At 49.6% G+C, this 20,300-nt stretch overlaps 1 protein-coding gene across 1 annotated transcript in view; it reads right to left on the reverse strand.

Moving 5' to 3' along the window:
• Window positions 1–20,300, reverse strand: part of Rapgef1 (Rap guanine nucleotide exchange factor 1) — a 114,291-nt gene that overhangs the window by 10,528 nt on the left and 83,463 nt on the right. The window contains exons 12-17 of the mRNA XM_055600073.1: window positions 18,854–19,009; window positions 7,869–8,126; window positions 6,979–7,074; window positions 5,293–5,375; window positions 2,822–2,933; window positions 1,172–1,247 (exon numbers count right to left, since the gene is read on the reverse strand). Coding sequence (XP_055456048.1) covers window positions 1,172–1,247; window positions 2,822–2,933; window positions 5,293–5,375; window positions 6,979–7,074; window positions 7,869–8,126; window positions 18,854–19,009 — 781 coding nt within the window. The remainder of the gene's footprint in view (window positions 1–1,171; window positions 1,248–2,821; window positions 2,934–5,292; window positions 5,376–6,978; window positions 7,075–7,868; window positions 8,127–18,853; window positions 19,010–20,300) is intronic.

A 20,300-nucleotide genomic window follows, 5' to 3' on the forward strand; every position in this document is an offset into this window, starting at 1 on the left:
CACACACACACACACACACACACACACACACACACACACACACACACTTGATTTGGTTAGGGTTTTAAGTCAAGAGTGAGTTCACCCATAGCTTAATCAACTTTTCAGTATTTTTTTTTTCTCTCTTCCCCCCCCCCCCCACCAGTGCTGGAGATTGATTAATGGCTAGGCAAGTGTTGTATCACTGAGCCATATCCCTAACTCCTTTTTTTGTTATTTTGTGACAATGATCTTTCCAGACAGCCTGGAATCTCACAGATCCACCTGCCTCCCAAATCCTCAGATTAAAAGCATGTGTGGGCATGCTTTGCCCCTTTTTAAGTCCTTTAAAAATTATGTAGAAAGAGGCCCCCTGGAACACATACCCTGTCTCAAAAAAGAAAAGAAAAGTAAGAAAATGACTGGGAAGAGGCAGGGCAGAGGGAGGTTTTGCTTGATCTGGGTCATTGGCACCTTCCTCTGAGGCAAACTCCAGGGAGGCCCAGGCTCTTGATGGGATGGGCAGTGCTTCTGCTAGTAGGGCACATTTAACAAGTGCTTCCAGGTAAAGAGACGGCCCATGCTGCTCAGCCCTCTCAGATATCAGAATGCAGAGGGGATGGCAAGGTTGGGGCAGCTCTTGGACAACAAAGTTTGTTCCTAGAAACTTAGTTGTCTACGTAAACTAAATACATTGTAGAAAAGAAGGACTTAATAAATGGAAAGGTAGAAGAGACTGGCCATGTGCTATCGTAAAAGGCTTTTTTTTTTCCTCCCTTCTTTCTTTCTTTGAAAAGGTCTTGCTATGTGGCCCTAGTTGACTCTGAATCCAGACTCCCCTGTAGCTTTTGAGTGCCAGGATTATAGGTATGCCACTATGGCTGCTTTAGCTTTAACACCACTGTTGAACGTGTCCTTATCCAGTGGGCTGTCCTTGGAGCACACACCAGGTACCTAGGACTGTGCTTACCCTCAGGATGCCGATAGGGCCAAGGTCACCTTGCTCCAAGAGAGGACATGCCCAGGTGGAACTTTGACAGGGTCTCCTGAGGTGGCCTCTCCCTCCTCTGACCTGGTACCATAAGCCCAAAGTCCAACCCAGTCACAGTGTTTGCCATAGAGGTGACAGTTGGGTAGGGTCATGTGATGCCTTTGATGGGACACAAAACCAGAACAGTGAAAGCTGCCATACCTTTTCTGTCTGTCTCAGTAGCATGGACCAGTAAGATGTCTCCCGAACCTCCGCGAACATCTGGCCCATCGTCACCCTGGGGTAAAAAGAGCATGAAGCAAGGCTGAGGGGACAAACTCACCATGGTTCAGGGACCCTGAGTCCCTTCCTCTGTCCTCAGCTCAGCAGCAGCAGGCAGCACTGTATCCACCAGACAGCCTCTGCGGCCCACCTGCTGCCACAGACTTTGTAGATGGATACTGGTCAGCACTCTTACACGACATTGGGCACCAAGGAAGCTGTCCATATATTGTGAGCACCAGGGTACATCACCTTCCTGAGGCCACATGGGGTCAGGGCACTATGGTTTCAACCTCACCTCTACCTCCTGGCTCATACTGAAAGGTAAGATTCCAGAGGAGAGAGGCAGCTTCTTAGCCCGGGAGATAGGAAGATGGTGTCCAAGCATGTTTCTGCTCCCCACCTGCAGCAAGCCACCTTTGAGCTTAGGCCCTTTTCAAGGTGGAAGTAGGGTTCATCTGTGGGAATGCATCATCCCACAGGTTTTTCTGGGAACTTCTCTAGAAGAGTGTAAAACATCCCAAGACTACTTGTGACATCTGATACTTACATGGCAACCAAACCTAGCCTGCTAGTGGGAGACCAACTCTATTCCCATAGTCAAACAAGCTTTGATCTGGTCTAGTGACAGAGCTGTAGGTAGGGCTGGAAATGGAATCACTGTGACTCTGAGGGACACAGAGCCAATATCCTATATGCATCCATTTTCATCTGGACTCCAGGGGTCTGAGTGCTCTGGATTTTCTAACTTAAACAGGTTGGCTACATTTATGATCTGATTTTCCAGAAGGAATTTAGCTTTTCTTTCTGCAGAGGCTCTGCCTACCTGCAGCCCAATGACCTGAAGTGCTGATGTCTTTCTGGGTTGGTAGGAATCCACTCAGGCTGGCCCAGGAGCATACATAACACAGTACCTGTCCTACGTCTGTATGTTACAACCATCAAATCAGTTCCCAGATGCACAGCTATTCAGGGCTGAAGATGTTCAAGTAAACCCTAAGTTTCTATAAATGTACAAAGAGACAAGGCTCTTGGGCCCAGCCTTCTTCCTCTTTCACATGGCTGGGTGTTATTCTTATCAACAGGGCTCCTCACAAAAAGGCACAGCTCAGCGTCTAGGCCCCAGTTTTCTTTTTTTCGAGACAGGGTTTCTCTATGTAGCCTTGGCTGTCCTGGAACTTACTCTATAGACCAGGCTGGCCTCAAATTCATAGAGATCCATCTGCCTCTGTCTCCCAAGTGCTGAGATTAAAGGCGTGCACCATTCATTACTGGCCAGCTTAGGTACCAGTTTTCTTTACAGGCAGAGACCAGGAGGGGGAGGGGCTGTGTTATCAATAGCACATACATGGCTCACACTGCTGAGGGCTTCCTATGTAGGCTACACTGAACACTGCCCTCAGAACTACCTACGTGAGGCTCTGCAGGGGCCAAGTTCACTTTGGGGAAATGGCAAGAGAGGGACAGTGAGCTTTCCCCTGGAACCCCAAGAGCCGAGGTCTCCCCATTGGAGCACCCAAAGCTACATTTCTCTACCCTCCCTTCCCTCTTGCTTGATGGTTATAAGATAGAGGTCTGTGGAACCCTTACCTCTTGCTTGAGTGTCAGTCTGGACATAATTTCATTGTGGTCAATGAGGGACAGTTCATCCACTTCCTCTTCTGACTGGGCTGACTCCAGAGCATCCAGTGACTTTGGGGATCTGGGGAAGAAGTGGTTGGGGTTGAAAGTATCAGCCATGCCCCAGGTTCTCCAGTCCGTGGAGGCTCGCAGGCTGAGGCAATAAAAGTGACAGATAACCATAATTGTTAACTTAAGGAGACCGACTCTGCGAGTGTCTGATTAGGTTAGGTGAGGTGGGAAGACCCACTCACCATGGGTGGCACCATTCCTTGGGCTGAGGTCCTGGACTCTCTAAAAAGGAGAGAGCAAGCTGAGACCCAGCATTCGTTGCTCTCTGCTACTTGACTGGATGCAGTGACCAGTTGCCCAAGTTCCTGCTGTGGTGACTTTTATCACTACAGACCATAACACCGAACTGTGAACCAAAACCAACCCTTTCCCTTAGGTTACTGCCAATGTGGTAACCGAAAAAGTAACTAAGACATTGGTCTAAGTATAGGCCAGGATGTAAGGCCGTTCATAGACAAGCACTGAATGGCAACTATAAGATGACGCTGCAGTGGCGGACAGAGCCAGGGTAACAACTAGTTCCTGGGTCTGCCTGGGAACACTTTTCTCTGCACCTTAGAGAAAAGAACTAGGCTGTTGAGTGAAAATGGTCCCCTGACCTATCTGCAATGGTTTCAGCCATTGCTTGCTCAGCCCCATCTCACATACAGGGGCAGCACTTGAAGGGAAGTGAAGCTACCTGCTCCTCCATGCTACCCATAAGCCTTTCTCAGGGCCCAAACTCTACAGATCTGCTTAGTAGTAAGAAAATGCTGTGACCCAGCAGATTCGGCCTCGTGTTGTCAAGTGCTCAATCTAAGAGATGGCTTTTAAAACAGGCAGCCATCACACTGAAACAAGAGGGAAGGCCCTTGTTCTGGACAAATCCGTTTTCTCCTTCCAGCAGACCCACCTTGGCAGCAGCACCTTTATCCACTGTGCCTCTTGCCCAGCCTTCAGGGTACATTTTCTCTGTAGCTGAGCTGCAGGACTCTGTGCCCTCAGTAAGATCATGATGGGCTAGTGCCAATACCCCAGGCTTGGAGAGAGTCATGCCTGCTGCTACCTTAGAAGGCCAGCTGATGGCGTGACCTTTATGCAAGGCAGACAGCGTCCCAGGAGCTCTCTCTGATCCCCAGTGTACTCATCTTTCTGCCCATCTCACTGTCAGAAATCTGCTGAGTTCTGAGAGTAGCTCTTAGGAGAGTCTTCCCTCAGGACTGAACATCAACTCTGAATGTGACCCCTAATTCCAGTGAAGCAAGCCAAGTGACAAATCCACAGGCTGATTTTGCTTGGCATACATAAGCCTTTCTGGCCAAGTGGTATAGTAACACTTGGGGGTGCCATCAGACTTATGTCAGTGAGAATCCAAGAGCAGCCAAGATGGAGGTGGCTGTCCCATAGGCCTATCCAAATAGCTTGCAGTCTTTGTCTTTTTAAAACAATTCAGACTGGGGCTGGAGGGATGGCTCAGAGGTTAAGAACACTGGCTGCTCTTCCAAAGGTCCTGAGTTCAATTCCCAGCAAACACATGGTGGCTCATAACCACCTATAGTGAGATCTGGTGCCCTCTTCTCATGTGCAGGCAGAATGCTGTATAATAAATAATAAATAAATATATCTTAACAACACAAAACAAAACACAAATTGCTGAAGGTCAATCCTTAAAAAGACCGACTGGCCTGACACAGGATTGTGCTCACTGGCAGCTCCTTCAGATGCACTAAGTGGTTTAGGGAATCAGCTACCTTTCTGCAAGCCCGACTCGCACTGGGAATGAGGGAAGGGACAAGGTGTGTAAAGGCACTGCAAATCTTTGGGTCATAAAACCCAAAAATGATATAAGATCCTCTTAGGGGGAAGGGCTGTGGCTCGGTGGTAAAACATTCATCTAGCACCTGTGAGGCCTTAGTTCAATCCTGGGGAGGGGGTAGGGAGACTGATTTCTGGGTTTGCTTTCCAGATGACACGAGTGTGAGAGTGATACTGGGTCACTATCCACTTGTCAGAAGAGGTATGATAGTTACTGTGGGCTTAGGGTCACAACACTTGTAAACCTCTTTCAAAATGGCTTAGCAACAAAACATAACTAGAAATGCCCACAACGACAAGTTTGTGGGTGGGAACTTCTTTTACACTTCCTATGTGACCTCAAGTTAGAAGAAACCAAAATTACCAGGTGTGGTAGCACACGCCTTTAATCCTAGCACTTGGGGAGGCAGAGGCAGGCAGATTTCTGTGAGTTTGAGGCCAGCCTGGTCTACAAAGCAAGTCCAGGACAGCCAGGGCTACACGGAGAAACCCTGTCTGAAGAAGGAGGAGGAGGAGGGGAAAGGAGGAGAAGGCCACTGTTCCTGGGTCCTAGACACTTCCTGCTCACTTCTTACCTCTCCCCATTTTCTCTGCTGTCCTTCCCAGATGCACTGACCGAGGGATCTCTGGGATGCCCGTCTTTCCCAGATGGTGGTTCCTGCAAAGAGAAGGAATGTGGGGGAGGGGGATGTTGGACAGGCAGCCCATGCTGGGGCAATCTGTTTTCTTAGCACTATGGAGCAGCTGGAGGTGGGAACAAATTAATGATGAATGGATTTAATTACCAGAAACACAAGCCCTCTGGAGACCAACACCTGCCTTTGAGAATGGAGGTGCCATTCCTGTCACCTGTCAGCTTGGGTCCACACACCATATCCACTTCCTGAAGGAAGTCACAGGTGCTTCTCTCTGAGTGTGGGGTGCTATGCTGAGTGCTCTGCACCCCACTTCTTCATTCTTATCAATAAGTGACCACCACCATCCCTCCACTCCCTACAGAAACTGAATACAAGGAAGTCAAATGACAGACAGTAGATTTGAACCCTCTGGAGGCTATCTGCCTCCAAAGTTTGTATTTTTCACCACTGTCCCCCAAATTCCCTGACTTCCTACAGAGTCACGATGCTTAACTGGTGACAGTTTCAAGGAGTCCAGGTGCTCAGACATGCAGATGTGAACTCCCTTGGGCAGACTTGCTGCCTCCACGTCCACTGACAGTATAATCCAGTGTCCCTGGGCTGTCATGGCGGTAGTAGCGAAGAAGGGCCTTGTGAGTACAGGGACTATCAGCAGGGAGAACACACACCACAGTGGGGCTGGCACTGTAGGATGCCCACTGGCAGAGGGAGGGCCATGGGGCCTGGGCACCAACTCCCTAAAGTATACTCGGAGGTGGATGATGCTGGTGACACAGGTCACCAGCTCTCACAAACAGTACCAAATCACATGGAGAGAAAGCTTGTGCTCTGCTGACACCTGGTGTGGGGGCGGCTGCCTTAGCATGGACATCTGAAAGCCCTAGGGACTCCCCAGCATGGCTATTCATATGGATGGTCATGATGTTAGGCTGGGCTTGCTAGTGCAGATCCATGGTGGAGATTCTAGTCCTTGAAGACCTGACCTCATTGCCTAGAACTTCTCATTCAGTCTCCTGGGGACAGTGACCTCTGACCTCATCTCCTAGAGAAACTTCTCATTTGGTCTCACAGGGATAGTGACCTCTAAAGCATCTCAATTTCCCTCCATTTTGCTGAAGCCAAACTTGGAAAGCCACCTGCTCAACAGAAGCTTTGCACCTTGAGGGTACAAGCTGAGCAGCAGCACAATCCAGGCATGGACCTCAAGGAGTCTGCTCTCAGGAGGGACTAGTGTGGATATCCAGTAGGGCTCCTAGCACTTGCCCTGCTTCCTTGGGAGCAGTGGAGGGCAGTGGGTCATGCTGGGAGGAACTGAAGGGCAGGAGTAAAAGCATCTCTTGGAGGAGGGCATCAGCACTAGTAGGATGAATAGAAGAAATTCCAGGGAGTAGCTGGGGCTGTGGCCAGGGTCCAGTGGGTTCACTCAAGCCAGGCTCTGAAAAGTGCCACATTCACAGAAGCAAAAGCAGGGCAGACCTCTACGTGGAAGCCATATTCTCTCCCATAGATGGGCTGGCTCCCAGCAGGCTTACACGGGCTCAGCCAGTAAAAGCAGCTGCAAGGAAAGCGACCTTTGGAGGCAGTGCCGCCCATGCAGAAGGCCACCCACCCGAGGTTACTTACTCCTCGAGAGAGAGCCAGCTCCTCGCTGGTCTGGCCAGAGGAGTACAAATTGACATATTCACCGCCACCAGCTTCCTCACTGGTGGCGTATTCACTCTAGGGGGAGACAGGGTAAAAGGAAAGAAATGGGCCAGGCCCTCTGGTCAGCTCCACAGCTTAGAGAGAGCAGCTGAAGGACAGGCCTGAATTAGAAAGTAATTTCATAAGTTATCCCTGGGAAGTGTTTCCCCAGTGCTGAGGGCAAAGCCCTCTCACTACCTCTTGCCCCTGGGCTAGCCAGGCCCCAGGCTCCTGCTGGATCTTCTCTCCAAAGTGCTTAGAACCATTCTGCAAACTCCCACAAAGTTGCTTCATTTGTAGCAGGGCCTGCCAGCACCCCCAGAGCAGGGGCAAGAAGCAACATACTGGACAAGTCAAGATACGAAGAAATGTCTCTGCCTGATAGACCCCCTTTGCCCATCTATCTGTCCCCTCCACTCTATAATGTAGTTCTTCCCTGTGTTCTGATAAAGCACAGGGGCTCTTGCATGGGCCCTACAAGCAACCTTACCTCTGTCTCTTCCACTCCATGAGAGTCTGGACCCTTCCACAGACATAAACCAGAAAGCTCATATCTTATCCTTGTGACAACTTACTGTTCTAAATGGACACTAGCCCAACTCCCAGTGTGGTGGAAAATCTATATAAAAGATTTGATTTCTGCCCTGGAAACAGGCAGATCACTACTACATCCAAGGCCCCCATGGCTGCCAATCCAGTCATGCCTTGAGTGGGCTCACAGCAGCAGCAGACTGGGCCTCAGGAGGGAGGACAAGGCCCTTTGTGAGCAGCATCATTTTTTCTAAAATCCTGCAGGCCAGTGTGCAGACATATGTATGCTGAGTGCTCACCGAGTCAGTGAAAGAGGTTTCGGAAGGAAGGCGGACAGGGTTCCCATGAAAGCTGCTGTCCTGAGAAGATGAGAGAGGCCCGTCCACGGTGCTGGGAGGTGGACTGCTTACGGTGGGCACCGCTAAGTCCGAGCTCTGGGACGCGTGGACAGATGGGAAATGTGGAGAGGAAGAGGAGGTAGGCGGAAGGAAAGGTTGGACGGAGGCTTGGTGGTGAGGCATGAAGTCCTGGGAGTAAGACCTAAACACAGATTTGTACTACAGAACCCAGGCAGAAAACACAAACAAGAATGTGGGAAGGAGAAAACAGACAAGAGAAAAGGTGGTTAGGTTAACGGTGGCTCAGCACTGCTGATCTGTTTTATCTTTCCTAGTGGGGGCTGTTGGCCATGCCAGGCAACCCCTTTTACAGACTCCCGTGCCTACACTGCTTCCAAAAAGGGACCTTTAGGATGGAAACTGACCAACACTATCTGAACAGCAGGATGTGGACGGTGGATTTCTGGTGTCCAAGGACGGGACATCCCTCCCTCTTTCCATGCTCAGAACCACATGTGCTTTTGCTTTGTGCTTTTGTTTTGTAGAAACAAACCTCTACCATCACCTCACCTTTCAGGGACGCCAGGGCTGAACACTTGGGATCTTTTGGACTATTCTGGCTTACCCCTTAAAAGACAAACATACCATCTTTTAAATACTGAATGTATCTCAAGCTGTTTTCGAGACGGACAGGAGCTGCAGAAACTAACGGTTTCTCTGATCTGATCCTCCAACCCCCACCATCCTTGCTCTTTGTAATTTTTAACAAATGCAGTGATTTCACAACCCTTCTGATGTCACCCAAGAGCTACAGGCATGACTCCTCCAATTTCTCATTTGACAGAAAAGTCAGATGGCAGACTGAGAGATGTTCCCAAGTCTTCATAGCTTCTTAGGCCCAAGGACCATGTTCCAAGTCCTTGAGCTGAGGATTGTGTAATGCCATCATACCTGCAAGACACTTGCCAATACACTGCTAACAGGCACAGGACCTGGGAGTACAGTGTGAGAAGGGGACACCTGGAATTCCTGCCAGCCTCATATGCCCATCATAGGTGCCAACTGAAATGTACACTCAGCTCACACAGGGTTCAGTACTTTCTCTGTGGTACAGGATTTTCAGAACCCATGGAAATAGAGGAAGGAAGAAGAAACAAAGTTTCAAACTGAATGGAGATGTTTGTGTTTGAATCAGAACCTTGCTTCCAGCTGGTGGTGCTGTTCCATAATGCTGAGGGACCTAGAGGGAGGCCTTTGAAGGTTATGCTGGCCTCATTCTCTTTGATTCTGGGTCAGCTGTGAGTCTCAACACAGGCTGCAGAGCCTCTGACCTTCCTCCCCCTATACAGGGTATCCACAAAGTGTTACTCTTCCATCTGTGTGACTTTGGACAAATAAAGTTCTTGTGGATCAGTCTCTTTATCTTTAAAATGAGGTGAGCTAGTTGTGGTTATGCATGCCAATTAGATTTACTAAAGGAGGTAGAAGTAGGAGGATCACGAGTTTGAGGCCAGCCTGGACTACACATTTATTGTGTCAGGCATGGTGGCACACATCTTTAATCTCAGCACTCAAGAGGCAGAGGCAGGCAGATCTCTGTGAGTTTCAGGACAGCATAATCTACAGAGTGAGTTCCAGGACACGCAGGGCTATATAGACAGACCCTGTCTCAAAAAGACAAACACTCCCCACTCCATCCCCTACTGCCAAAAGGGTGAAAAGGAAAAACCTTCTCTTAAAGGACAGTTGTAGCCAATCAGTGTGACAATCTCCTGTCAGTTCTTAGCATGGCTGGTACAAAAGGCCCAACAGAAGCTTTGTACCTTGAGGCCACAAACTGAGCAGCAGCATAATCCAGGCATGGACCTCAAGGAGTCTGCTCTCAGGAGGGACTGGTGTGGATATCCAGCAGGGCTCCCATCACTTGCCCTGTCCTCTTCTGCCCCCAAGAACAGAGTAGAAATCACTCTAAATGCTAGGACTGTGATTCCTCACAGGAAGCAACACAGTTTGCTGGACCAACAGATGCTTAGGAATAGACTTATTATACTTTTTAAAATTAAAAATTTCATTTACTTATGCATGTGTGTTAAGTATGAGCATGCCACGGAATATCTGTGGAGGTCAGAATTGGTTCTCTCCTTCTACCATGTAGGTCCTGGGGATGCAACCCAAGTCATCAGGCTTGGTAACATGTACGTTTATCTGATGAGCCATCTTTTTTTGAGGTGCAGGGTTGGGGAGACAGGGTTTCATTATGTAGTCTTTGATGACCTGGATGGAACTCACTATGCAGACCAGACTTGTCTGGAACTCACAGAGATCTGTCTGCCTCCTTTAATCCCAGCCTCCCATGTGTTCCCATGAGCCTCCATGCCTGGCTACTGCTGAGCTGTCTTGTCTCATGAGTGTAGCTGTGTACTACCACCTCTAGATACGGTTTTTATTTATTTATCTATTTATTTTAAATAGATATTTTAAATAGTTGCATGCACTTTTTTGAGATTTTATTTATTTTATGTGTATGAGTGTTTGCCTGCAGAGGCCAGAAGAGGGTGTTGGATCCCCTATGACTAGAGTTATGGACAGTTGTGAGCTACCACGTGGGTGTTGGGATTTTAACCCAGGACCTCTACAAGAACAAGTGCTCTTAACTGCTGAGCCATCTCTCCAGCCGTTTTTTTTTTTTTTTTTAAAGATTTATTTACTTAATATTTATACAGCATTCTGCCTGCATTTGTGCCTTTTCAGGTCAGAAGAGGGCACCAGATCTCACTATAAATGATTACGAGTCACCATGTGGTTGCTGGCACTTGAACTCAGGACCTTTGGAAGAACAGCCAGCGCTCTTAAGCTGTGAACCATCTCTCCGGCCCCAGTTTTAATTTTTTTGAGAAAGGATCCCTTGCTATGTTGCTCAGGCTGGGCTGGAACTTATACTTCTCCAGCTTCACCCTTCCCATCAGCTGGGGTGATAGGTGTGTCACACATGTCTGATTCTATTATTAATTACCATATCTAGACATTGTCAGGCCCATGGCTGCATCTCAGCTGTGAGTGGGGAGGAACCAATGGAAAGGAAGACGCAGGAGCAGTTTCTGAGACAAAGGGGCCTGCTCAGGCACTCCAGTTATGCAGTCATGCTGGGACAAGAGCCAAGCTTGAAAAGTACCTTTCCAAGGTCTGGAGGTGCCAGGGCAGGCTCTCCAATCATCATAAAGCACTGCTGGCCCTGGGCTGCCCTGGGTGGCTCTCCTGATTTCCAGACACTATGCTGGGGCCTGAGCTCAAGATCACACTGTTTCCACAGAGCCCTGGATCTGTCAGGCCCTTCAGCTTCATGCTCATCTCAGGGCTAGGAGAAGGGCACACAGATGGCCATCTCACAGCCTCCGCCCAACGGCAGCCTGCAGTCTATTTTGGATCTGGGGAGCGCTTGGTTTTGCCTCGGAGATCCTTATGCAGCAGGAATTTGTATTTATAGCCTGAGAGAGGCTGTTTGGATTGATGATCTAGAACACTCAGGGCTTCGGTCTGAGAGCTGCACACTTCCAGGGGATATAGTGGTGCTAGAGTAAATGAGCACTAGGAGAGAGGCTCTGGCTCCAGTGTAGAAGAGTATCAAGGGACACCTGAGGACCTGGGCAGTGACGCTCAGAGTGCTGGTGTGGGTCACCTCATTAAACTGACAGGAAATGCTGCTGCGGTCTTTCTGACTGAAGGGACAGAGACCACCTCCCTAACATCCTGCTGGTGGTGGGGTGACACAGGTTGGCCTGTATAACACTGGGATCTGAGAAATTGGCCTTCACCTATCTGTTCTGATCTGCTCAGGAGGGTCGGTCCTTAGCCAAGCACTGTTTGATGCTGGGCAGGACATGCAAGCCAGGGATGGTTGCAGAGAGCAGAGCCCTCACTATCAGGTAGAAAAGACGGAAGCAGCAGATGGCTTTTCTGAAAAGATATGCCTGGAAAAACAACTGCATTTTTTGCAGAGAAAAAGATAGTGGAGGCTGATGGGCAAAACTCTGTTTGCTTGTAGCCAATTCATTAAGGCAGAGCCACCTGATACTGGTCAAGCGCCAGTGACACTTTCTCTCTGTTAGTCCTGGCATAAAAAACCAGGAGACCAGGCCTGTGCTGCCTTGGCAGGAAAGCAGGACAGCGTATTTCCCAGCTACTCTGCTTAATTCCTCTGGTGGCCAGCCTGCTAGGGTGTGAAAGGCAGCCTGCACATCAGTAGTGAGGGATCTGATCCAGCCCTGCAGAGCTCCCAGCTAGCTGACAGGAAAAGGAGGCCATGATGATAACTAATGCTGTGCTTCTGAGTGTCAGGGAAGTCTGCAGAGATAGGTCTTCCCTGCAACAAACACGCACAGGATGTCTAGGTTTTGAATGCTCTCAAAATATGTGAGTAGGATGGTGGTGGCACACGCCTTTAGTCTCAGGACTTGAGAGGCAGAGGCAGGCAGATCTCCGAGTTCGAAGACAGCCTGGTCCACAGAGCGAGTTCCAGGGCAGCCAGGGCTACAGAGAGAAACCCTGTGTCAAAAAAACAGACAAAGAGAAAGAAATAGGACAAGCCACTGCACAGCTGCTTTTTTAAAGGCCACTAAACACAGGCACAAGAAGGTGTTTTCTTGACTTGTGAGTCTTTCCTTGGCCTCTCCCTGGGTGCTATGCTCAGCACTGGCCTGGGCCCAGAGAACAGTGACTTCAGCAGGGGTGGCCAACAGCAGAGCCAGCAGCAGCAGGCTACGTAGGAAGCCAAGCTTCAGCTGCTACAAAGCACCCCACAGTCACCTAAGGAGATGGCGATGGCTCCTTTGGAGTTGAGATATGAGCATGCCCAGGGTGCTGGGCAGGGAGGGTCCTGGGTAACATTGCTTCCCACCTTCCCTTGTGTCTCTTGTCTTTTTTCCTGCTACCATCATCCCATTTACCAATGTCCATCTTGGGGTTGTCTTATCTAAGGGCAGTTCTCTTGTTTGAGGCTCTTCTGCTCATTACAGGAACTACATTTTGCAAATTACAAATGCTTCAAAGCCTAGTGGTAGATGATCTGAGAGTGACAGAAGCATTGATCTTACCAAGAAGGGTGACATTAGCATCACACCATGTCCAAACACCCTCTCCCTGTTAAAACAAACTTCTTGATGCATTTATTTTGAAAAACTATTTGAAAACTCTGAAACAACAACAACAACAAAGAATTTGTCTGCATGAGTTCTGGATAAGTAGATTGGATGTAAATATAGACAAAGTCACTCCTGTGACACTTTCCTGCAACCATGGCACAGAAGTCCCCCAACATGGCCTCCCAAGCCCCAGTGCACCTCAGAGTACTGAGTGCTCACTAGGCAACCTGAGGGTCCTCAGCTCTAAGAAAGATGTAATACAGACTAGAAGGGAGCTGCATTCATCCAGCAATCCGATAGAACTATTCTCATGTGCTTGAGGCTTTGGCAACTTGGCCACCTCTAACCTATCTTTAGAACTCTTTAGACCTGGTAGCTATCTTCAGCAATGCTTCACAATATGCAGGACACACATACACATGCTGCCAAGGCCAGCCAAGAGGCATCTCTGATCAGCTACACTAGATCTCAGTATTTATTTGGCTGTGAAATACCTTACAAAGGCCAACTTAATGCTTTATTTTTCATGAAGGGGATCTGGGTTCTAACCCTGATTCTAGTTTGACACCACAAGCAGATGACTTAGCTTCTTTGCTTTGGTGTCTCCATATCCTGAGTAGGAAAAAACACTCCGTCACAGATTTGTAAGAAAGGTCAGGCAGCGTGACGAGTGAAGAAAGGCAACAGCCACCTGTATGGAGCAGCGCCCTTGGGGTTATGACACATGACCTTCCCAGAAGCTGCACTCTGGTGTCAGATGCAGCAGGGTGCTGCAGTAATACTCTTGTGTCCTGGGCTGGTCCCAGAGGCCTGACGTGCTAAAATGCTAGGGCTCAGAAGACAACAGTAAGCCTAGAATCCTAGCGGGGTGGATGGTTGGTGGCTATTTCAGAAGCACAGCTTGTGAAAGCCTCAAGTCAAGGAGCACTGACCTCTGGCCCCAAGTCAGGCTATATTTCACTCCCTCATCATCCCAGCATAGTGAGGCAGCCTGGTCCTGTCCCTGCTTTCCCTGAGCTGGGAACTTATACACTGGGGCTCTCTTTAGGTGGGAGTGTTAGTGTGCACGGCACACCTACCACTCTAGGAGGTTTTACAGTGAGGTGCTGAGCAGGGCCTAGCCTGTCTGTGCACTCAGGCAGTGCTGGCCTGTGGCTGCCTGGGACTTTGTGTAACGGCAGAAAAGCATAAGGTGAGTTACTGCAGGGACCATGGCTTACTTCAAGGGCCAGCTGGAGCCTCAGAAGACCATGTGAGTGTTGGCCTGGTGCTGCGGGGATGGGAACATTTTACCACAGAAGTGGGACACTGGGGGAGCAAAGCAGGGTGTGACTGTGGCAGCATATGAGAGAGGAACATGAAGGCTTTGTAGCACCGGAAGGACCTTGGGGCTGTGTGGTGATGAACATGGGGTACACATGCTGTTTGTGGAGCCATCACAGAGAAGAGATAGGAGTGAATACTCACTGATCACCTTCTCCATACTGGCTAGGAGCTCAGACTCTAGCGGTAGACAGAAGTCTGCACAAAAATAGCTAGAGATCCTGGGACATCAGATCTGGGTTTGTAGACTACTGTGCTGCCAAACTCCAGACTGTGAGACAAAGGTCTATGTAGTGGCTTTTCACAAAACAGGCACTTTCTCCCCTATACAGGAAACCCTCTTGATGCTAACAATGCAAGAAACCTTTCACGGAAACCCAGGAAGTCAGGCCAGGAGAGACGTGGTTCTGAGCACCGCCTCTCTGGCCCTGGGTCACTGGGTCTTAACCTCCACATCCCTTTCTCTCATGTGCCAGTGTGATTTGGTCTTGCTTAGGCCAGGAAGTGAGTGAAGACAAGATGGGATGGGACCAGCAAGGGCTGCTTATGTTATGTCAAGCAGCCTGAGCCCGTCCTCACACCCCATCATGTGCTGTATCCTTTCCTGTCCACCCTTATTCTTCTATTTTATCTCTCTTTCATCCCCCGATTTCCTGTTTGGTTTTTAGACCAGGTGGTGTGCCTATGGTGTCTGTGATGGCTTTTGGGTGATTTTTCAGGTATACCTTTTGGCCAGGCAAAACACAGGCACACTGACAGGGTGTAAGGAGCCAGTCGCACATCTCAGGAGGTGGCTTTGGCTGTATCTATGGCCACAGCGTAGAAGCCAAGTGTTTACATGAGACCAGGGTCTTCTGTGAAGGACACATGTGTGATGCACCAAAAACCTGGATCCAACTGCTCAGAGAAAGAAAGGACTATCTGAAACTAGAATGAGATACCAGCTGCTTTACAACCCTTTCCAGAACACTGGGGACTATGATGATGCACACTTAGCTTTCTATTTTTTGGATGGGTGGGGGTTCAAGACAGGCTTTCTCTGTGGAGCCCTGGGGGTCCTAGAACTCAGCTCTGTAGAACAGGCTAGCCTTGAACTCAGAGCTACCTCTGCCTCCTGAGTACTGAGATTAAAGGCAAGAACCACCACTGCCCAGCTACACTTAGCTTTCATATCCCAAAGATTTTTGTTTTAAGTCATAAGCATCATTATGGGCATTTAAACATAACCTCTCTCGGGCTGGAGAGATGGCTCAGTGGTTTAGAGCACTGCCTGCTCTTCTAGAGGTTCTGAGTTCAATTCCCAGTAACCACATGGTGGCTCACAACCATCTATACTGAGATCTGATGCCCTCTTCTCGTCTGCAGGGGTACACTCAGATAAAGCACTCATATACATAAAATATATCTTAAAAAACAAAACAAAACAAAACAAAACAAAACAAAACAACAGACCAAAAAACATAACCTCTCAAAGTAAAACCAGCTACCTATTTTACTTATCCAGAATTGGATGGGAAAGAAACCTGGCAACAGTCTAGCACCCCAACAGTTCTCTTGGTGGTGGTAGCACGTAGAATGGGTGCTGTAAAGAAAGGAGACATAAAACCGTCTGGGGAAAGGGAAAGGCGATCCTCTACTGCCCTCTCCACAAGTATACACAGAGGGACTGGGCACCCTTGTGGTCACTGGGTCTCAATGCTGTCACTATTGCTCAAGGGCGATGTAAATATGGACCAAACTCATATTATTCAGGGCAGAAAAGAGACACGCAACCGGATGGCTAGGACACAGGTAGAGAGAGAGGTGGGAGGAAGTTGGGCAGTTCCATAGCTGAGCTACAACAAGGACACACCAAGTAGCCCACAGGCTGGCAGAACCTGGAAAGCCAGGGGGAGGGAGAGTCTAGGACAGGAAGAAGTGCCTGGCACCACACCTGAAGCTCAGGTAGCTTGGCAGCTTGGGGAAGGCCAGGAGGCTACATCTCAAGCACACGTACATGGCAGGCCCATGGTAAAATGAGGCCATGGTCAAAGAGGGTCAGGCAGTAGCCTCTTGGATCTCAGCAAAGGCCGGCTCCTGGCTTCCCATCTTTCTTGCTTTAGTCTCCCTCTTATTTTTTTCAGTACCTTTCTTGTCATGCAAGTTTAAATGACCCTGAAGACACAATTTTCCTGGCTGCTGTTCAAGTCTTCAGGAGCAATACCTACATCAGGAGAGCATGGGAGGCTGTGGGCAGGCTGTAGGCTACCTAGGGACTAACTCCCAGGCTCAGCCAACATAAAGGGCCCTGCTGAACAAAGGAAGGCTGGGCCCTGGCTCTTCCTGGGTGTATTCCTGAGTCTGCTTGGGATAGCATACTGCCACTGCTCTCTGGACCTGTGATCTCAGTCCCTTTGCTTATGTTCTAGATGGCTCTTCAGAAAGGTTCCTGGGCTTCCTAGCCAATATCTCTGAAGCAAGGCCCTGGGTTTGAAACATGTTTGACTGTCTTTTCTTGTTATCTGTCTCTCAGACACAACTGTCCTTTAAGCTACCCACCAATGCCTTCCTCTCCCCTGTCTCTGTGACTTTGACTCCTGCTGTCATTTACACGTTAGCCTCAGCTTTCTCAGCTTATCTGACTATGTCTACTGAACCACGAGCCCCTCAGGTATGTGGCCAGTCATTTCCATCCTTCTTGGAGCTAGCCCACACCTGCTCTGATTGTAGAGATGACCAGAGACTGTGTGAAGAGCTGATCACTCCACAGGGTTCTGCCTATCAGCTGACACACACTGTAAGAGTTTAAGCTGTCATTCATGGTACTTGAGACTCTTCCCTTTCATTTAAACAGCATATCCTTTTAGTGTGGCCCCTTGGACTCTTTTCTGGAGCTGGAGCTAAGAATGCAGAGTCATGTAAGATGCCTCAACATTCCATAACTGTGATACACTCAGACCCAAAACTAAGAAAATGACCCTGTCTACAATTCTGTAGCAAACAGCCCAGGTCACCTACCGTGCTCTGTTAACAGTTCAGAAGGAATAAGAAGAGATTCCAAAGGGGGTGTGTGTGTGTGTGTGTGTGTGTGTGTGTGTGTGTGTGTGTGTGTGTATAACAGTCAAGGGTCAGGATTTTCTAAAACCAAGTTCTGCGAGGTCAGTGGAGGGTTGGTAGAGGTGCCGTTTGAGGAACCAAGCTATCTGTGTGGTAGGGCAGAGGTGACTCGGCCTGTCCCATATACCCAGCACTACTGAGCACTTGAGAAAGGAGATTCTACACTACCAGGCCCTCCTGAAGGCTTTGATCATTGAACTGCAAAGCCCAGACAAAGCTAGACAGCAGACAAAAACCAAACTGGGAACCTGCACAAGTTTTACAATCAGCTATCTAAGCTTTTCCCAGGGGGTGATGAGCACTGGGTGGCTGAAGTCATCTGCTCTACTCCTGAGCAGAGGATGAGAAGTAGGACAAGACCAGAGCCAGAACTCAAGATGGGCAGTGACTGAGCAACTGAGCGTCCCCTGCACTCGGGTGCTTCATCTGATACAGTTCTCTCATTCACACTCATCTCACAAGACTCAAGCCCAGAGAGACATCAACACTGAGCTCATGCTGCTCTCTAGAGCAGTGAACTTGGCTCCACTCTTTCTCCGTTGAGACTGAGAAGACCACAGGAACAAAGGTGTTTGCCTTGGCTCTGGGGCAGATGCAGACTCCATAAAGCCAGGCCTCCTTGTGTGTCATTCCCAAGCTCTCTCCAGACACTGGCCTGTGTCTGTGTCAGGGTGACAGGCAGTACCTGCCCTCAGAAGCAGGTCTTCTTCCCAGCCAGTGATCCTTGTGATTCTACTGAGTGGCCACCATGTGGTGACCCTGAGCCAGTTCTGAGCTCAGGCTGCAGGGCACCTGACACTTTTCCATTTGTTGCTTTGGAACCCTGCCAGCTGCTCCATGAACAAGCCTAGACCAGCCTGACAGTGGTGACAAACTAGCCCAACTGTCTCAGCTCAGGTCCCAAGGATGTCCACGTGGGCGGATTAGCACACCATCCTGCAAACCTGAGTCCTGAGCAAAGATGAGGGGCCACTGCTGTAAGTCACAGGCCTCTGGGTGTTTACACAGCATGAGGTAAGAAGCGGCACTCAACCACTATCACTCTTGCACCTGGTTGCCTGTTCTCTCTGCCCTGCTTCCTCTATGAAGATGGCTCCCTATTAAATGCAGCCCTAGGCCTCTGGGAGAGTAGAACACAGAAGCAGAGATGGTTGTGCTCTGTCCCAGTGTCATGCTCCAGACAGGGCAGCCCCCACCTCCACTCCCGCACCACCTCCAAACACAGTCCCCAAGCCCCAGGGAATTCAGATTCTTTCCTGTGGACAGGCAAGGGTCTGCAGAAGGACAGGGCTGGTGACAGGCAGCAGCAACAGCATCCAGGAGGCTCAGGCTTCAAGCATTAACTGCATGAGTTTCTAAGTGAGGAAGAGCAGGGGAAGAGCAACTCACCGAGGGCACAGGCAAGCTGCCGTGCCGGTTGAGAAAGGAGTTAGACACGGATACACTGAGGCCCTGAGCGGCACTGCCGTCCTCGGGGGTGAAGGCCACTTTAGTTTGCTGGACACAGTAGGAAACAGAGAAGGAAGAAGCAGCATAGGAGGCCTGCTGGACAGAGGGTGAAAGAGAAGGCAGGGAGGAGGAGAAAGCAGAGAATGGTCAGCATAGGCAGTACAGTTGCGGGGTCTAATACCGTGAGGGGTGTCCTACAAGGGATGGCTGCCTGGCTCCACCAAAGGCTGCCTAATTGAGAGCCTTGCTATTCTGTCTTATGGCAGGACAAATGGGCCGAAGCCACACAGACTTGGGCTGACCCAGGACCCTGAGCTCTTTGGAGCAGGTTAGACCTGTGTGGTCATCCTGGCCTCAGAGCTCAGACCCGGGTCAGTCCACCTATTCTTGAATCTGGGCCCATTAGAGACCACCTTCTGGCCTTGGGCATTTTTTTTTTTTTTTAAAGAAAACTTGCTGGTCAGGGTCTTCATTTGAAAATTGTGGCGAACTCTTACACCTTCTGTGTACATTTGGGGTTGGATTAAATGAGGTGCTATGCACAAAGCACTGTGAATCCTGTCTCTCACTGAATGTGAATAAGTATAACTGCTGCTATCACATTTGTGTGCAAGATATGCACAGCTCCTGCATGTGTGTGCAAGCAGCAGCCGGCACAGCCTCTCCTGTGGTAGGCCAGGGTTCACCTGGAGTGGGCTTGAATTCCAGGTCTTTGGATAGCCTGTGGCCTGGGGATAAGTTCTTCTGGTTCCCAGCCTCTCTTTATGCACAGTGGGGCATCAGGAACTGAGGTGAGGACTATGTGCACCTGCACCTGCCTGGGGAGGTCTCTAACTGGCTGGTCTAGCTCCACCAGCTGCATGGTGGGACAGGTGGCCTCATGTCACAGCCTGTGAGGAGTCTGCATCCAGCTGTTCAGAGTCTGGACTTCTCAGTATAGACATGCCCAGGGAAACTGGGCAGCCTCAGTAAGGACTGGTCAGTAGTGGTCTCAGGGCTAGTATTTCTACTCCCATAAAGAGAACCTTCTGGGAAACAACTGCAGAGTGGTTTAGATTCCTATGTAGTACCATGGACAGGGCCAGAACCCCACGTTCCCAAATCCCAGCTCAACCTTTCATCTCAACCTGGTCGGTTAAGAGCTTCTTGAGAGAGGCAAATGCTTGCTTAGCTAGCTGGCTATGGCCTGGGAAGGCTGAACAGCTTGGAAGCCTGAGGCTGGGCCAAGCCCCAGGCACTACCAGGTAAACATGGCTCACTTCCTCCTCTCACACAACACACAAGTCCCCTCTCTTGCCAGAAACTGGGCAGCCCACACAGCTCTGCAAAGCCCAAGACCTCCCCTCTGCTGAGTTCAGCTGGCCCAGAGAATCTGACCCTTAACCCA

The sequence above is a fragment of the Psammomys obesus genome, unplaced genomic scaffold (assembly GCF_907164565.1).
Source record: "Psammomys obesus unplaced genomic scaffold, mPsaObe1.curated_primary_1811, whole genome shotgun sequence".
NCBI lineage: Eukaryota > Metazoa > Chordata > Mammalia > Rodentia > Muridae > Psammomys > Psammomys obesus.